Source organism: Osmerus eperlanus, chromosome 28 (genome assembly GCF_963692335.1).
Source record: "Osmerus eperlanus chromosome 28, fOsmEpe2.1, whole genome shotgun sequence".
Lineage (NCBI taxonomy): Eukaryota > Metazoa > Chordata > Actinopteri > Osmeriformes > Osmeridae > Osmerus > Osmerus eperlanus.
The window spans coordinates 6,991,336-7,009,132 of NC_085045.1; the positions used below are offsets into that span (position 1 = coordinate 6,991,336).

The 17,797-nt window shown below is 42.0% G+C and overlaps 3 protein-coding genes across 6 annotated transcripts; 1 reads left to right on the forward strand and 2 right to left on the reverse strand.

The window, feature by feature from the left end:
* Window positions 1–492: 492 nt before the first annotated feature.
* On the reverse strand, window positions 493–5,912 carry rgs7bpa (regulator of G protein signaling 7 binding protein a). The gene is made up of 6 exons (XM_062454742.1): window positions 4,943–5,912; window positions 3,829–3,995; window positions 2,350–2,480; window positions 2,120–2,264; window positions 1,938–2,008; window positions 493–1,750 (listed from the first exon to the last, which is right to left on the reverse strand). The coding sequence occupies exons 1-6, from the start codon at window positions 5,090–5,092 to the stop codon at window positions 1,659–1,661; spliced, it is 756 nt and encodes a 251-aa protein (XP_062310726.1). The 5' UTR covers window positions 5,093–5,912; the 3' UTR covers window positions 493–1,658.
* LOC134015299 (trifunctional nucleotide phosphoesterase protein YfkN-like) lies at window positions 5,565–11,159 on the forward strand. Of its 4 annotated transcripts, none has more exons than XR_009929092.1 (9): window positions 5,565–6,364; window positions 6,713–6,864; window positions 6,999–7,089; window positions 7,272–7,764; window positions 8,444–8,591; window positions 8,755–8,920; window positions 9,125–9,272; window positions 9,509–9,610; window positions 9,815–9,953. XR_009929092.1 is itself a non-coding variant. In XM_062454734.1 (9 exons), exons 1-9 carry the CDS (start codon window positions 6,228–6,230, stop codon window positions 9,940–9,942), a joined length of 1,647 nt encoding a protein of 548 aa, XP_062310718.1. In that variant the 5' UTR covers window positions 5,565–6,227; the 3' UTR covers window positions 9,943–11,159. The 4 variants fall into 4 exon arrangements, 3 of the variants coding, with proteins under 3 accessions (XP_062310718.1, XP_062310720.1, XP_062310719.1); XM_062454734.1 differs by having other exon boundaries at window positions 9,427–9,610; window positions 9,815–11,159; XM_062454736.1 differs by lacking the exon at window positions 9,815–9,953 and having other exon boundaries at window positions 9,135–9,238; window positions 9,427–9,605.
* On the reverse strand, window positions 10,198–17,754 carry rnf180a (ring finger protein 180a). The gene is made up of 4 exons (XM_062454732.1): window positions 15,825–17,754; window positions 13,621–13,852; window positions 11,364–11,489; window positions 10,198–11,167 (listed from the first exon to the last, which is right to left on the reverse strand). The coding sequence occupies exons 1-4, from the start codon at window positions 16,917–16,919 to the stop codon at window positions 10,965–10,967; spliced, it is 1,656 nt and encodes a 551-aa protein (XP_062310716.1). The 5' UTR covers window positions 16,920–17,754; the 3' UTR covers window positions 10,198–10,964.
* Between the last annotated feature and the right edge of the window lie 43 nt (window positions 17,755–17,797).

Genomic DNA, 17,797 nt, shown 5'->3' on the forward strand with positions numbered 1-17,797 from the left:
TTTAGTGAAAATGTAATTATGTGCATTCTTAACTATTGAGATTCACCACCACTTTCTCCCAAATCTGCTCTACATTAAATCCAGGTAACACCTGCTTCCACACTTTCTTTGATGCTAGCACCTTCACTTTCCTGTCTACGAGACTGGATCAGGGTCCGTAGGCCCCACCATGACAATAAAAGTGTTTAAAAAAATAAAAAATGTTTTGCGTCTTCCCCTCTACAAGTCACCCAGCAGTTGGGAATGGCCTGTTCATCCTCACCGATGGTACTTGGTGGCACGCTAGCCGACTGAGAAGGGTGCCAGTTCCCTTATGCATCGACAAAACGACATACCAAACAATACCGTCAGTGTGGCTGGATACTCCTGTCCGTCAGCCGGCTTCCATACAGGATGAAGCGAGGCCTCAGCCCCGGCCTGATGTTTCACCCCCTCGGCCCACTCACACGCATTCACGGCCTGGTCAACTACAAGACTTCATTATCACACTTCATGTGTGAAATCTGCCTTTGAAAATGTTGTCTGTACACTGAGTTCACAGTGGCACATTCTATCACACCACTGTTTCATTGAGGTGTTGCTTTTTTGGCAACACATGAGTGTTGGTGACGTCATTTAAATGCAGAGTACAAGGTCACTGGAAGCTACTGGTTTGACTCTTTGACTCATTATTCAAATTACATCACCACCCTGTGGAGGTAATAGCAAATTGCATATTCTATGTCAAATGACAACAGACAGACCACCTGTTTTATATTAAAAAGTTTTATTACAATGTAAAATTTGTTTTAGCTTTTACCAGCTTGAACTACAACCTTCTCCATGCCCTACACATACATTACGATCAGTAATAAACAAGATCCATGCTAAGCCACCCTGTTACTTGCATTGACTGTTCCAGACACACAGGGGGACTCTACCTGCTTATGCCAAATTTCCAGGACTTTGCTAAATAAATCCAACTTGGAAAATAATTTAGTGCGCATCACTTCCAGAGTATGAGTATATGCAGGTCTAAAGTTTCCAGTTATAGACGTAATATATGTGCAAAGAAGATTTTTTTTTGTAATATATTGTATTGTTTTACGCTTGAAGCTGGAAAGTAAAAGTTGGGTACAGTTTTTTGGTTCATGGAAGACTAAATAAATGTTACGTGTAGTAGTAAACACCAAGAAACAAAACAACAGAACAAGACACATACAAAACATACAGTACCCTGCAGACCTAATGCTGCACACTCAGTTCAATGCTAACCGACTTCATACCCGCTATACTGTAAGTGTGCTGTATGTATGTATTTTCTACAGTAACAGACTGGTGTCAGATGTCATTTCAAATTCAGCCAGTAATCCATCACATTAAAGAAATCCAATGTAGACATTATGTCACAATCTGTTTTCCATGTAGATTGGACAAACAAGATATTGGACTAAAAAGTTAGCAATTTGGTGGCAAAATATCTCAAAATATATGTTTGTGACAATTGGTTTTGTTACATCTTTGTATTACAAAATAAAATGGGTAGCCTTTTCAACCAAAGTAAGAACGAGGGAGCTATCTTGAAAATGGCAGTAATAGATTGGTGTGCCAGACACAAGTGGTGAAGACTGTGGAGCAACATTTATTTTATTTTATATGCAGTCTCCTGGGTGGGGCCCTTAGCTGTTTACCAGGCAACAGAGCCCAAAGAAACGCCTCTTTCTCTGCCGGACCAGAGGGTAGGGAGTCAGGTTCAGCAAGCTGCTGTCATCTGTTAGAAAACACGCAGACGGGTGAAAAGTGGAGTACATTATCCAGACACTAGATAGATGAGCGGTATACCTTGAATGATCAAACATTATTGTTCCTGTTCATTAAATGTGTTTAAATTAAAAATACATGTACGTAGGTTATTTCGGAGGATAAACAACAGTGCTGTGGGTCATGGGATGTCCTACCTTGGTTCTTCAGTGGTAAAGGCATTGTCTCCCTGAGTTTGCTGAGAAGATTCTTCATTTCTCTCATGTCCCTGTCAAATCACAGTTTATGGCTCCTATCTATCATTATGTATCAAAGAAATGAACAGAAAACAATGTCAAACTCGTTGGCCACACTTACTCACTCACAGGCACTGACCCACCTCTCTATATTGTCTATATCTGTGGCCACTAGCCAGCAGAGCTGAGGACAGTCCATGGGTGAAGAAGAGGTGTCCTCCAGGATGGGAATGTCCGAGCTTTCCTCCACCTTACTGTCAATTCTGTGGGGTCCGCACGACTCTTTCCCTGAAGCAAACACATGCACATATTCCTGGGCCTAAGACAAGAGCAAAGTTGAACTAGCATAAAGGTTTGATCTACGGTGTCCTACCTTTTCTGTGGAGTTGCAGGGAGCCCAACAGACACACAGACTTGAGCATCTCAGTGATGTACATCTCCAAGCAGCACTGCAGCTGGATGAAGAGCCTGCAGATCTCTGGATGGATCTCTCCATCCTCAGGTCTTATGGAGGTACAGAAAAAGTCAGAGCAAGTACACCTTCCACTCAGTCAGAGTTGTATAATAATAATAATAATGTGTACAACAATACAAACACGCACAAACAAACAGGAGAACTAACTTACTAAACCGTCATGCCCAAATCTGGGTAATCTACCTTTATGACATATTTGCACAAATGATCAATGCAGTATGTGTCCTATCATGTATGTGCAGTTGATGTATGTTGGTGTGCATTATCAGACTGCTGGGACAAGTGAGAAAGAAGATGTGTCCTTATAATTTTCTTCATACAAAACAGGGTTTGGATGCAGGTGGGGGTGATGATTAGGACAGTCATGTGTAAAGGGATTGCTTTTTTGACTCCAGGTAAGTGAAACTTTGCTAACATAACCATAGTATGCACTACAATCCAGAGAGATGTATAGTAAGGAAGTAATTCCTGGTATTGTAGTAAATATGAGTTATTGAAATGTGGTGGTACTGTAGCTGTAATACTAGTAACTAAAATTAGTAATAGTTTATTAACATTTTCTCTGCAATACTCTGTGTTGCAGTGGTTGAGGCTTAATTGTGGCTTCTTATGCAGAGACAGGTATTCCATTAGGACTCTTCTAGCTTACTCATTTAAGAGTATTAAGATATATCTGAGGATTCCTAGGACATCCTGCCTGGGCTGTGAAGATGGTGTCGGGACTTTGATCACAAACTATGTGAGTCACGGCAATACAGGACTGAGAAAGACTGATGCATGACTCCCGGATAGCAGGCCATGTGACACAGGAACGAGATGCTCTGATTTTGTCATGCGTGTAACAGGCAGTGAAGGATACACATAATGAAATCACCTAAAGGACATGGTAGGAAATGTATTATTAAAAAGATGGATAGGTTAAAGCAAAGGGCTCCATATTTAACCACACATTGTCATTATGTAAAATATGTAGGCAGATGAGACTAAAACAAGCATGCTATTTTAATGTTATAACGGTTGTAAGAAGGCTATATAAAAGTAGTCTATTTGAAATATATAACTATATCGGACTGGACACATTCTAACAAGCTATTGAGCAGGTTAGACTTTTTTAAATCACTCACTATAAATTGTACAAACATAGTTTGCATGTTAACAAAAACTTTTACGAATTACGAAAATCAGTCGACATGTCGACTGATTTTGGATGCATCGACAACTCCTAACGGGAGGGAGCGGAGACAAACAACAAATGATTTCCAAACCTTCGGGGGGGAAAAAATCCCTTAAATAACGGAAAAGTATAGCTGGAACTAAAAAGGAGCGGCGATGCGGTTTCTCTTTCAGGACCACGGACAGCCTCTAACCTATACTCACCCAGATATTACTGTCAGGCTCTGGTGGGCGGCTCTGGCCATCTCACAACCTTTCGTTCGGGTCTTTAGCATATCGGCACGTAACAAGGGGCAGTCGACGGAGATTTCGCCTATTGAGATTACCAGTTCACGGTACAGGGCCACGAGGGTGTTAAACTCCTGAACGATCTGCAGAATAAAAGTGAGCTTGTTATCAGAATGATATTGAATAACCAACCAGCATTTTCCGACTTTGCAGACACTCAAGACCATTCAATTTCAAAGGAGAAAAAAAACATTAAAATGTGAGATAGGCTAAGAGTTTAGAGGCTAGAGACTTGCAGACTTCAAAGTCGAGAACAAGATAAGATAAATGCCGAGCATAGGCAGATTCAGCTGCGAGGACTATGACGACTGCAAAGGCAAAACAAAACCTGAGCATAGCTTTGTATTTGCTGTTGCGTACAGCCAGCCTGAAACTAAATTTCATTCCGATCTGTGTTTGTGGCCTAATCATTATTTGCCAACCGTAATCATTATTGATGTCTTCATATTAGGATTAAGTTAAAAATAAACTGCACCTAAACCATATACATTGTGTATTGTCAAAAGCACATGATGCTAAGTTGGACTAATCAATCAACAACTTCAAATAAACTGAAAGACAAAGCAATTTTCTTTGGGATGCCGTGTAGAATTCAATAATAATTTTGCTATTGCCCTGTGGTCTGAGATTCTGTGACGTTCAGAGATGGGTGAGACGGATGAAGAATTTATATGGACGTTTCTGCTAGAACCTGTGAATCGAGTCAGGTTTCGTCCATCTCATAAAGCGTCAGAAAAATGTAATGTACGGAGGAGACCATCCCACATAACCAGTTAGACTTCTAATAGCCGACGTGGTGCACCATATGCAAAATGATATATGTAACAATCACGTCCAGTCCTAGAAGTGCAAAAACATTAGGGGCACTCTGCAGCAGGCATGTGCTTATTTCGACACAGTGTAGTTGCAGTTAAATGATCCCAGTCGTGTGCGATGCTTCAATTCAAGCAAATTCAAACAAAGAAAGGGTGGGTTAGGTGCACTCTACATCAGAGAAACCCAGTAGCCTACGATCTTGTCGCAAACCCACCATTCTGCAGTCGGCCACGGCGCGTTGGGCTTTGCGGGTACTTTCGGTGCTCTCTCTCCTCTCTTGGTCTCGATTGGGAGGTTTGCCGATCTGAAAGATGTTCCCGGCGGATCTGGGGCGGTTCTTGCGCCCATTCGGTGCAGAACTCATGCATACACATCCACGAATAAAACAGCGCTAATACAGAACGTTGTTTATCTTCCCAAAACTCTACAGTATTTGGCTCTTGTGTCCTATGTCGTCTCCTCCGTTACCAGGCAATTTGGGAAAGATACAACGAAGCAAATCCCTACTGGGATATGCTATAAGGGATATGCTATAGCCTACTTAGTATTATTGCTCTCTTTCCTTCTATGTCTCTTCCTATTCTCTTGACAGCAGCAATATATACAAGTATTTTTGAAGGCAACACTCGGCGCGCTGAAGAACCGGATGAGCGCTCGCGAATCCTCTCCGCATTGCCTCGACTGCAAAGGGGGCGCGAGTCACCTTCACTCCAGCAGACGGTAGCCTACACGATACAGCCTTGACAATCACCACCAACTTCGGGACCGGTGGAGCTCTCTTTCCTTAAGCACCGCTGTCGTTGTCGTAGGATACAATCGCTTTCACGACTTTTCACCAAATACAACCATTTCTTATGATTTCGCGTTTCCATGAATCACTTGACAAAAACAAAGTATTGTCTCGACAATGCAAAAAACGTCGCTTTAATAGAAATAGAATAGAAAATGTCACTGTATATCAGTCACACGTGTTTCATAGGCTTCGGGTGAAAATAAACGCACAAAAACAGTGTGCCAAGATTGCGATTCAGTTCCCAAGGTCTTTTTCTTCCAGTGTCTCAGTCGAGTGTATCTAACCTTGGTGAGCGAGACGAGCAGTTGCTACAGGCCTGACGTGGCTTGCAAAGCTGCACACCCATAGGACAGGAATACTAAAACGACCCGCCAAGCCAGACCCCCAAGTTTTCTGAAACTATAGCCTTGTGGGCAATTATGCCTATATGTAAATGTATTGAACTAAGAACATTTAATCTAAAAGTTAGTGCTATTAATATAAGTACATGTTATGCATTTATACGTCGTGAACATGCTATTTTTATTGTAGTGCTGATGGTTTTTAAATATCCCATCTAGGTAACAGTCATGCCAGAGGTGTAGCCTAATTTATAGCGTTGCCTTTCACGCGCTCAATTCTCATCACAACTAAAAGCGCATAGTCTCCAAGGAGATTTATCGACGGGACTAAGGATACATTTCTCTTAACTTCCAACAGCAATCCAATGTCGAATATGTCAAGTGAAAGTAGTCCAGCTGTACCTAGTTGTAAAGAACCAGAAGTAGTACTTACTATTTTACATTTCAACGATGTGTACGAAATAGAGGCTAGATCTGAGGAACCTGTTGGCGGCGCTGCGAGGTAACGTTGCGGACCAACATGGCTAGCTCTATCTCTAGCTAGGCTAGCTAACAATATGGCTAACAATATAGCTACAACCTAAACGTTATTCAGTAGTACTGCAGTTAGGTCGCGTCCCCCCCCCCCCCCCCCCCCAGTTTCTGTCTAACCAAATAGGCTAACCAGGTATCATCTTTAAAAAAATATACACCTTTAAAATATTTTAAATCTAACCTATTCGTGGCTTTTTTAAGTAACATTAAACCTGGGCTAAGTTATAGCCTTCAACTATGTCGCCAATGCAAAAGGACAGCGATGGGCTTTTGTCATGTCTGAGCAGTAATAACACTAACTTGTCTTTAACTCTAGGTTTGCCACTGCTATGAAAGAATTCCAGGCATTGAATCCATTTGTAGTTTTCAGTGGTGACTGTCTGAACCCTTCCATACTTAGTACAATCACAAAAGGAAAGCACATGGTTGATATTCTCAATAAATTAGGAGTCCATTGCGCTGTGTATGGTAAGTGCTGTTCCTTCCAGCCATCCATTAATATTATTCAGACCAAGGAAGTCTTGGTAATTCATTTGTGCATTACTCCCCTCCCCACCTCTCATTTTTGTTGTTGATGGATCTTCATGTTTTAATCATTCAAGGCAACCATGAGTTTGATTTTGGAGTGGATGTCTTGGAGGAGCTGACTCCACAGATGACCTTCCCCTGGTTTCTCAGCAATGTCTATGACAGGTACTCTTTTACCCCCTCTTTACCTACTTTTAATAGATCTATAGAAATGCTGTACAGTGGAATGACAGTCCATCAGCCATCATCAATAATTGGAGATGTTGTGAGGAATTAACACTGTGCCTATGCTATTTTAGGGATGCCCTTGTAGATGCAATTCATTTCTGTAATTTCTTGGCAAACAGGTTTACCAATAAAACCCTGGGGCACGGTTTGGTGAGCAATATCCTGGAGTGGAATGGTCAGAAAATTGGCCTTATGGGTCTAGTGGAGGAGGATTGGCTGGAGACTCTGGGAACTGTAGACAGAAACAACATCATCTATGTTGACTACGTAGAGACTGCCAATGCTCTTTCTGCAGAACTCAGAGAGCAGGGAGCCAAACTGGTCATTGCGCTTACACACATGAGATGGCATAATGACATCAGGTTGGCGTCAGAATCCAGGGGTCTGGATCTCATTCTAGGGGGCCATGATCATGAGTATGGAGTTCTGGAGGTGAATGGGATACTGATAGTAAAAAGTGGTTCTGAGTTTAGATATATGTCAAAAATTGATGTTGTCAGGGACCAAGACATGACTTTTAAATATAGCTGCCATAAGATCTCAACCATGAAACACCTGGAGGAAGACAATGAGATCAAGCAGATTGTGAATGGATACACCAACAACATTCAGGTAGGTCTAGGTGCAGTAGGTCTATACTGTGTATAATATTGTTCTATTTCTCAGAATATTTGTATTTTCTATTGATTTCACACTTCATATTGCAAAGATGTTACTGTAACACCCACATGCAAAAAAAGCTTTATGTGGTATGTAGTGATGTACAGGGGACACAGAGGCACTGAAAAGGTAAAAGGAGCAAAATCCCCCTCTTTCTTTCTCTCTCTCTCTCTCTCTCTCTCTCTCTCTCTCTCTCTCTCTCTCTCTCTCTCTCTCTCTCTCTCTCTCTCTCTCTCTCTCTCTCTCTCTCACTCTCACTCTCACTCTCTCTCTCTCTCTCTCTCTCTCTCTCTCACTCTCACTCTCACTCTCACTCTCTTGCTCTCTCTCTCTCTCTCTCTCTCTCTCTCTCTCTCTCTCTCTCTCTCTCTCTCTCTCTCTCTCACTCTCACTCTCACTCTCTCTCTCTCTCTCTCTCTCTCTCTCTCACTCTCACTCTCACTCTCACTCTCTTGCTCTCTCTCTCTCTCTCTCTCTCTCTCTCTCTCTCTCTCTCTCTCTCTCTCTCTAAATAGCATACTCTATGAATACATATATCTATTTCCCATTCCCGCAATTCAAACAAATTGTACTCAGTTTAATTAAAGAAAGCTTCATTCTTTCTCTCTCACACACTCTCTCACTCTGTCAGCATGTGCTAGGAGAGGTCATCTGTCACATGGACATTGAACTAGATGGACGCTGTGCCACAGTGAGGCGAGGGGAGTGCAACATAGGAAATCTCATCACCAATGCTATGCTGGAGGCCACCCATGCTGAGGTGGCCCTTCTCAACTCAGGTTATTACTGTACATTCTCAACCCTTTAGATTGGGGTTGAATTCACATAGTGAAAGGTTTATGTAGGGACTATTACACTCCTGTTTCATCCATAACTTTCCTCATACTGAGGAATCAAATGGGGACAGCTTGGTGCAGGTTGTCTCATGGCCATGTGTTGCAGGTACTCTGCGGTCAGACCGTATTCACCCAACTGGGCCCCTGACTATGCGTGACCTGCTACAGATCCTACCCATCAAAGACCTAGTGTTGGTGGTGGAGGCCACCGGACAGCAGTTGTATGAGGGCTTGGAGAACGGGGTTAGGAACTACCCAGAACTGGATGGCAGGTAGCTAGCTTGTGTACAGCCATACCAAGCAAAGAGGCTCAATCATTTTCAATGTGTGTTGGAGTCTATGTGTTGGTTGGCACAACACGCTTTCCTGACAATGATTCAAAATGTTCTTTTGATCTAGCCAGCAAATAATCATGTGTCGTTATCTTCACATGTGTATGTGAATATGAAAAACATGTATTGGTATTGTGACATCAGATTTCTACAGGTTGCGGGGATACAATTTGGCTTTGATCCAAATAAAAAACCAGGAGCGAGGGTCATTGCTAAAACAGTTAAAGTTCAAGGGAAGAGTTTGGATAAAACGAGGAGGTACTTGGTGGCAATGAAAGAATACCTAACAAAGGTATTTCTCCATACATGTCCTATGCTTTTATTTGGCAAATCAGTGCAACCTTAGTGGAATAAACAAGCAAAAAAAGAAGCAGGCTTTCAAATACACAAAAAGTGGTTGTATTGAATAATTTAGTGAATCAATTGATACTGCAAAATGTCTTCAGGGCAAAGATGGCTATACGATGTTCCAAGGCTGCCCTCTGAGCTTTGACATTGAGAATGCCCAAATCCTCTCCACCATCCTAGTCAACCACTTTGAGTCAGGCATGATAGTCAGAGGACTGAAGACCTGCAGGTCTGGTCATAGAATGGGTCTTATCAAGGTCTCTGACAGCCCTTCAGTGTCCGGTAAGCAGATGTGTCATTCATTCATCCATTGATTGATTTTACTTATTTGTTTATCCATGCATGCATTCTTGTATGTTTATATATTCCTTTAAAGAAAATGATTTATTTATTTAAGAACATATGCATGGTTGAAATACCTTGTTATGAAATCTTGGTTTGTTTCCATTTTTGTTTGAGACAATGTGGAACTGTTGTTTTTTGCAGCCATTGAGAAAAGTGTGAACGAAAAGCTCCTGGGAGAAGCCGTGGCTGTGGCTGTGGTACCTGGAGTGGAGGGTAGAATATACCACATCTTCACTGAGAGCCAATCAGAAACTGAAGCTGAGGGCTGAAACAAAGAAGGTTTCTGCTTGTTGCTGTTCCAAATTGGAACTATTTAGAAATCACCTTTAAACCCAGGAACAGCACATCAAATGTTCTTGGCCTGGGTAACGTCTCACAGGGGGTTTGGGAGGCTGGTATTTAAACACAGAGGACTGTCGATAACATTATAATTCTAATGTGTTTCGATTGTATTGGTATTATTACTTGAGTTCATGATAAATACTACCTCAGCAAAGATGTAAGAAGGACAGAGTGCACAAAAGAAAAGAGCTCATTATTTTTGCTTTATTGTGAGTTTCAGCTGAAATCCTTAAACATACTGGTATTGAACCCAAAATTACTATGAACACTCGTATTCTGTGTTGTTGTGAATACAGTACCATCATCTGTGAAGCACACTGGTTTGGCTACGTTGTTAAAATCTTCCTCAGAAATAAAAAATGTAATCACCCAGGTTCGTTACGATGTAAAATCTCAACATTGTCTTTCAAGTTTTTGGGGTACACTGTATATACGTACATGACGTGTATCTGTAAATACAATAATGTAGTAATACAATTTGAAGAGTATTTCAAGCTGTCTAATTGTAAAGACTACACATGTAGACTTTAATCAAACTACACAACATAAACAGAAGAGCTAGTCAAGCATGAAAGAGCATGATTTGGATCAACGATCAACATCAAAGATGCACTACTGAGAAACAAATTAGAACTGTATTTGGTTAATAAGGCATTTGAGGAAATAACTTTCCTTTTGAATAGGATATTTAGATTTTAAAAAGTTTCACTGTTGAAATTAAATGCTGTAAGAAATTAAGGGTTTAGAGTTTGTAAAATATTAACAAATCACCCATTACATAACCTAAATAAGTACAGTCTATGACTAACAGAGATGGCAGTCTTGGACATTTCCAGAAAATAGAAATAGTTTAAAAGAACTACGCTATATGTCTTTTAATCCACCCATCTTTCCATTCATCTATCCATTCATTAATCGATCCAGTTATTCATCCATCCTGCCAATGTCTTCAAAATGAGGGGAAGAAGAAGTAGCAGAGGAAGCAAAATATAAAGAAGCCGATGACCCAGTTGACTGAATAGATGTAAATGATCACCATGTCCATGTCGAAGCGCCAGCCCCGAGAATCGTCCTCAAAGTCCATGGCGTCTAGGCGGTAACCTCCATGGGGAAATTGACGCCTGGCAATGGGGCTAGCAGGTCTCTGGAAACCTGTTTAAGAAATCATATGGATTGTGTGTTATCATTTTCTTGTGCTATAAGTTGATATTATGCTATTTGAAACCCATCTCTTTTACCCATGGATCTATATTTCATCTTTTGCTACTGTTCCTCGTATTACTTGTGTAGTAGCCCATGCTATCATGACATTGTGAAATAAAACATGTAAATACATTGTTGCACTCACCCCCAAAAATACGAAATAGTTTCCTACAACTTGGAAGAGGCCATTTTGCACAGCTGGCTTTCTGGAAGTTCTGCTTTCTGGAGATATACTCTTTTGGGAAGTATGCTCGAGCTGTGTGGTTCAACTCTGCAACAGCCATAAATAAAAAAAACACATCATAACCCAATTACATCCCCAAATATTGGAAGATTTGGTTTGATTGTTTTTATTATTTCACTCCTTTTAATTAAGGTGCTGACATACAGTATAAAAACAAAGTAAAGCACCATCATGGCCCAGTTAATACAAAACCAGAACCCCAACCCCCAGTTCTTGCTGTTGTCCTCAGAGTCACCATGGCTGTAATAATCAACAAAAGACTCACATCTAAAATCCTTGGCTACCCAATCACTCTCAAGAACCCTTGATATGTTCAATGTCCTCATAAGCACCGACTCTTAGAGAGAGGAGAGGTTGTTGGAGTTATAGAATGCCTTCTATAACTCCAACAACATATCCTCTCCCTCAATCTCTCTCTACCAAGCTATGCCCCCTGCATCTCTCTCTTTCACAACAACAAATGACAGTGTTATATAACCTCATCGTGTATTCATCGTTTTACAGTCGTGGCCAAAAATATTTGCACCCTTGTGCTTTTTTCAAATAATGCAACATTTCTTCCAGATTTTCTTTTACATTAAAATATGTTTCGGTGTTCACATGTCTCTGGTGACCAGTTGAATCTGAATAATTTACAACATCTCACAAAGGAATCCTCATTCTCATGTTTTGTTTCGCCATGTGCATGGACAAAAGAAAGACAACCAGAGAATTATCTGAGGAGGTCATTACATTTAGTCATTTAGCAGATGCTCTTATCCAGAGTGACTTACAGTAAGTACAGGGACATTCTCCCCAAGGCAAGTAGGGTGAAGTGCCTTGCCCAAGGACACAACATAATTTGGCACAGCCGGGAATCAAACCAACAACCTTCTGATTAACAGCCCGACTCCCTAAACGCTCAGCCATCTGACACACCGGATTGTAGCCAAGTATGGACAATCTCAAATCCTTCTCCAGAGAGACTTTGATCGTCCTGTTTCCATCGTGTGTAATGTTTTCAAGACGTTTAAGGCTCATGCCATGGCAGCCTATCTCAATGTGTGTGGACGTAAGAAAAAACTTAATGGAAGATTTCAGAAAAGGATTGTTCGAATGGTGGAGAAAGCGATTGCCACACAGATTTAAAATGACCTTCAGACATGAGATGCAACAGTTTCAACTCACACCATCCATCAGCAACTCAATGAAAGGATGTTAAAGATAAAAAGACCCAGGTAGACCCCAATGCTGAGAGAAGGACATTAGGAAGCCTGACTGCAATTTGCCAAAACACATCTTTACATGCAAACATCCTTCTGGGAGAATGTCCTGTGGACAGATGAAACCAAATAAAGACTTTTGGGTAAAGCACACCATCTGTGCTATACCAAACTCCGACTCCAAATCTGAATTCCACTGAAAACTTGTGGAGAGATCTAAAAACAGCAGTTAAAGTTGGAGAAAAAAAGTGAGAAAAAAAGGAAACTAAAAAGATAGATTATATAATATATGTTAAATCTTTCACTTATGTTAGGGGAAAATGTGAGTTTGAACTACGACTGTACAGTATTTAAGAACAATTACATCACATACTATGATAGTTTTCCAACCTTAACTGGACAATCACATTGGTGAGTTGGTGTGAATGATAGTCAGTCAGTATGTGTACACCGCTGTATTCAGAATGTACTTGAAAACACACAAACGCACTCACACAAACACATTTTTTATAATTTCCCTAAAAAATATCAGTCTACATAATCTATCTATTGACATGGAAGTGTGTAATATCATCAGATGTTCATTTGGAGACAGGAAGCAGGACTGACACATCTGGTCCCAGGTTTCAGCCCCCAGAGGGACTTCTGCAGCTGGGGCTCGTCCACTATCAGTAGCTTGAGTTTCTGCTGCCTAACTACATTATAACTACAAGCCAAACTCATGGACACACATTCAGATGTGCTCACAAAAACAGGAGAAGGAAGGTTGCTTTTGTAATCTCAAAGTGCTCTATGGTAAGAAGGTCAGCAAGTTTAAATTTGTACCTTCAAATGTGTATTGTGGCCAGATGGCATGCAATATGCACATCTTGGAATAAATACATACTAATACCTGATACACTGAACTCAAATCGAAACCTGTCAACCACCCCATCACACAGACAACCAGACTTTACCTTTCTGGAAGTAGACATGTGTGATGATGGTCCTGCAGAGTGGACAGGGGGTATTGGTGGGGTTGTTCTTTGCCAGGGTCCTCAGACAAGGCTCACAGAAGATGTGGTGGCAGGGAGTGCACATGTAGGGACTAAAGTACACATCCAGACACACGGCGCAGATGTAGCTGTCCCTGTCCCCGGGGCTCATATACTCATCTTCACTACTGCTGGATGGGTTCCCTGTTGAGCTCTAGAAGAAAGTTTGAAAAAAGGAAATGGCATTGTTCTTCATATTGTTAATGGTAAATCAATACTATTTTAATACCTAATGTAAAACAACTCTCAAGAAGGATATCATTGATCTTTATTGCTCTTACTGTTCTCTAAATTATAATAATAATGTCTGTCTCACAAGTGTCAAATAAGGTTTATATGAATGAAAGATATTTCTAGCCTTTTTAGATTTGGCTGCATAGCACACATCTTTCTGTTCTCTGGAGATTCTGTTAAATGTGTTTAATTCAACTGTCATTCTGTTCCATTGTACTTCACACTTATCCATTTGATAAGTGTGAAGTATTTCTACATCCACTAACTAACATGTGAAGGGACTGTACTAGACAAAGTAAAAGGAGAGGTATGGGTTTGAGACCCATCATGTCCAAATGTGCATAGTACATACATAATATTTCAAACTATAAGGAACCTGTATAACTGGATCATACACATTTACCTTCTAATTTACACACCAGTCCAATCAATGTCATTCTTCACTTTCCTAACCTACTCCTCCTTAAAAATTCCAGTTCCGTGGAGTCTCTAACACATTGAAGATGGTCTAGCCCACTGGAACGTGGGACTTCTCCCAGCGTAATTACCGCTATCACACCCAGGTGAAGCTCTAGAGACCTCCCGGGCACGCCATCGTCTCCTCCCAAGGTGTGTCATTAACGTGGAACTCAAAAACAGAATGCTCGTCTCATCATAGACACCACTGTCTCCAGGTGGTGGTTACACTCACAAAAACATAACAGCTCTCCCTAATGCACAGACACACATGTATACAATCATACACGCACCCATGGATGACCAAAATGTATTCTAGAAGGACTTTTGAAAATACATATTTATCAGAGAGGGTGAGTGTATTCCCTATCTTGACTGTTCTGCGGCTTCCTGAATTATTTCCTCTTCTTTGCAACTCCCTTGAACACACACAATACTCTCCTAGACACACACAATGTCTTAATAAATGATTGTAGAAGCTGTCTAACCTAGGGGCTGATTTGGTGCAGAACAGTGGAAATGTGATATTCTTTCTTTTGTAGCCATTGTTATTTATTTCAACTGTGTCTAGAATGTCCTGAAGAGTGTTTGACTTTCTAAGTCTTGAATTAGAATACAATAGAGACATATTCCCTTTTAAAGCAACACTCTGTTACATTAATTCTCTTATCTAAATAATTCCAGCACATCAACGTGACTGTGGATTTGCTACAGCACAGCCAATCAAACTGGAATATGTTCTTTGTTTGGGTGGGAGTGAAGAGCTCTCTGGACAAGCCTCATGATGCAGCCAATTCAGATGTAACCCCACTTTCACTGCACAGATAATAGCTTTTTAGAGGAGCTGGCTGATGATGGATGGGCAATGAGCACAAACACACACACATACACACACACACACACAAGCACATGCACAAGGACGTGTACTCTGCATGCCCTCCTGTAGATACACATACACATATCTCTTGGAAGGTCTGTCTTAAATCAGCCTGTTACAAAGCTTCTACTCTATGGAACAAATCCATGCTGGCTTAAGCAAGCAACTGATGCTGCATACACGTGACTTATCTTCCACATTACACTGTTCAGTTTCTGACTTGACTATTCATACAGGTACACTGTATTATGTCATTCCAAAGGAATTTTGTACTGTATATTGACTCCATACGACAATTGAGACACACCTACAGATGTGTACAGTACCCAGGGATACATTGCTTCACAAGCACAGGGCATTGCAAGCCCAGTTTTAGTTCCAATACTATTGCTATCAACCTGTTACATTTTAGAACAAGCTGATTAGTAGAAGTGTTGGGCAACCCTATATTATGGAAAATGGTGTGTTTGGATCAGAAATGATCTGAGGAAGACCCAGAGTTATAAAAGCAGTACTGAACAACATTAAGAGCATCCACACACCATTCGGTGGGCCTTACCTGCATGTTCTCCTGTAGCTGGTTTTGTCTCCATCTCTCCCTCCTCCTCTGCCTCTTCCTTAGGCTCTTTAACCTGTTTTTCTCTCTTTTACTCATCCTTTTCTCGCCCCCCCGAGCAAGGGATGAAGGCACAGCCGGCACGAGAGTCTGGGTCACCACCTGAGACACACCACTGACCCCTGCCTCTCCACCTTCCTCCACTCCGTCTGCCTCTTCTTCTTCTCCCTCCACCCCTTCCTCCTCCTCTTCCTCACCCAGCTCTGAGCTGCTGTGGGAAGGGAGGCGTGACTGAGTCCTCTGGGTCTGCGTGGGTTGGCCCATCCTTGTCCATGACTGTACCCAGAATGCATCGCGTTCTCTGTTTGTGCATGAGGACCTGTCATAGCGCTGTTCTGCAACAGATCTCTGTGGCGACATGGTGGTGGTCCTGATTCGGATGGAGGGTCGGGGAAGGGCAGGAGAGGCCGACCCAGAGGCAAGGTGAGGGGGGCAGCAGTGGAGGGTTATGGCGTTGCCCTTGTGGCTGATGGAGGGTGTCCTGGGGGAGGGTGCTCCACTCTGCCGACTCTCTGTACCCTCAGGGTCCTCCATGTCGTAGGCCAGGAATGTGCTGGAGCTGTTCGAAAGACTTTGAGTCCTGCTCCTTATCCCTTCTCTTACTGTCTTGTTCCTCTCTCTATCTTTGTCACTTACTCTGTTTCTCTCTCTGTCCCTCTCTCGGTTTCTGTGGACCTCTCTGTCTCTTTCCCTTTCCCTTCTGCTTAAACCTCTCACACTCACAGTCTCTCTCTCTCGGTCCCTGTCTCCAGTGTTCTCTCCCACACTCTCACTGTAATCCACGCTGTGTGGCTTCCTGTGGGTTTTTCTTCCAGGTAGTGCAGACCGTAGCAGTAACTCCACCCCAGCCAAGTTAATATCTCTCCCTGCTGCACCAATGTCTATGTGTCGTGACCGAGTTCTCCCTTCCAGGCCCAAAGTTTCAGCCACGAGCCCCAGTTCATTGTCACTGTCAAGTTCAGCCCTGGCTCCTGATTCAGTCCTGCGAGGGTTCCAACCAGAACCATGTAGACCAGATGCTCCCACATGTGAACACATGACCTCGTTCTCCCTCTAATCAGGAGGATATAGGTCCACACCCTCCACACCAGGGTTTGTTTTTGCTACCGATGTCTTTCCTCTTCCTCTCTGTCTATGTGCTCCTCTTTGCTTCCTTAACCTCCCTGCTCATTTTCTTATTTATTCTTCTTGTCTTCTCTTCAGGCCCTCTCTCTTCCACTCCCACTAATCCTTTTTCTTTAGCTCTGGACTCCCTGGTGGTTCTGGATGCCAGGATAGAGCTCTCTGAGGACTGTGGGGAGCATTCCAGTAGACCGTTGACCCCCCAGGCGTTGACAGAGGTGTCCGTTGAGCACCCAGCCCTGCCTTGCCCCGGCCTGCCTGTGGGGGCCCCTGGGACATTCTGCACTGTTGACAAAGCTAAAGCCCCCCTGGCAAACCCCACCACAATAGGTGCAAGTTCACAGCCTGTCCATTGTCCTGGGGGGCCTATAGAAACACAGCAGCTACATGCCACAACAATGCAGCTACTGAACACACAGAACAGAAATAAGGCGAAATATCTAGAGCCACTTTTTTCCCAACTAATGTGGTGTCAGCCCTTTTACGTTTTGATTGATCAGCAGCGTGTGGGTGTGTGTGTGTGTGTGGGTGTGTCAATGAATTACCTTACAAGCAAAAACACCAAATGGGTATATGTAGTCTGCAACTGAATGCACAAATATTTTTTAATTAGCATTAGTTTGATTTATTATTTAAATTATGAAAAGGTTTTCTCAATGGAAGACCTTTTTAAAAGTTTTACAGGAATGTTTTCACATTCTAAAAGTGTAACATTTGGCCTTCTAAATGCCTTGACATTTTACAGACAGCATTAAAATCTTTCTCAGTAATATATATATATATTTTTTTAAATA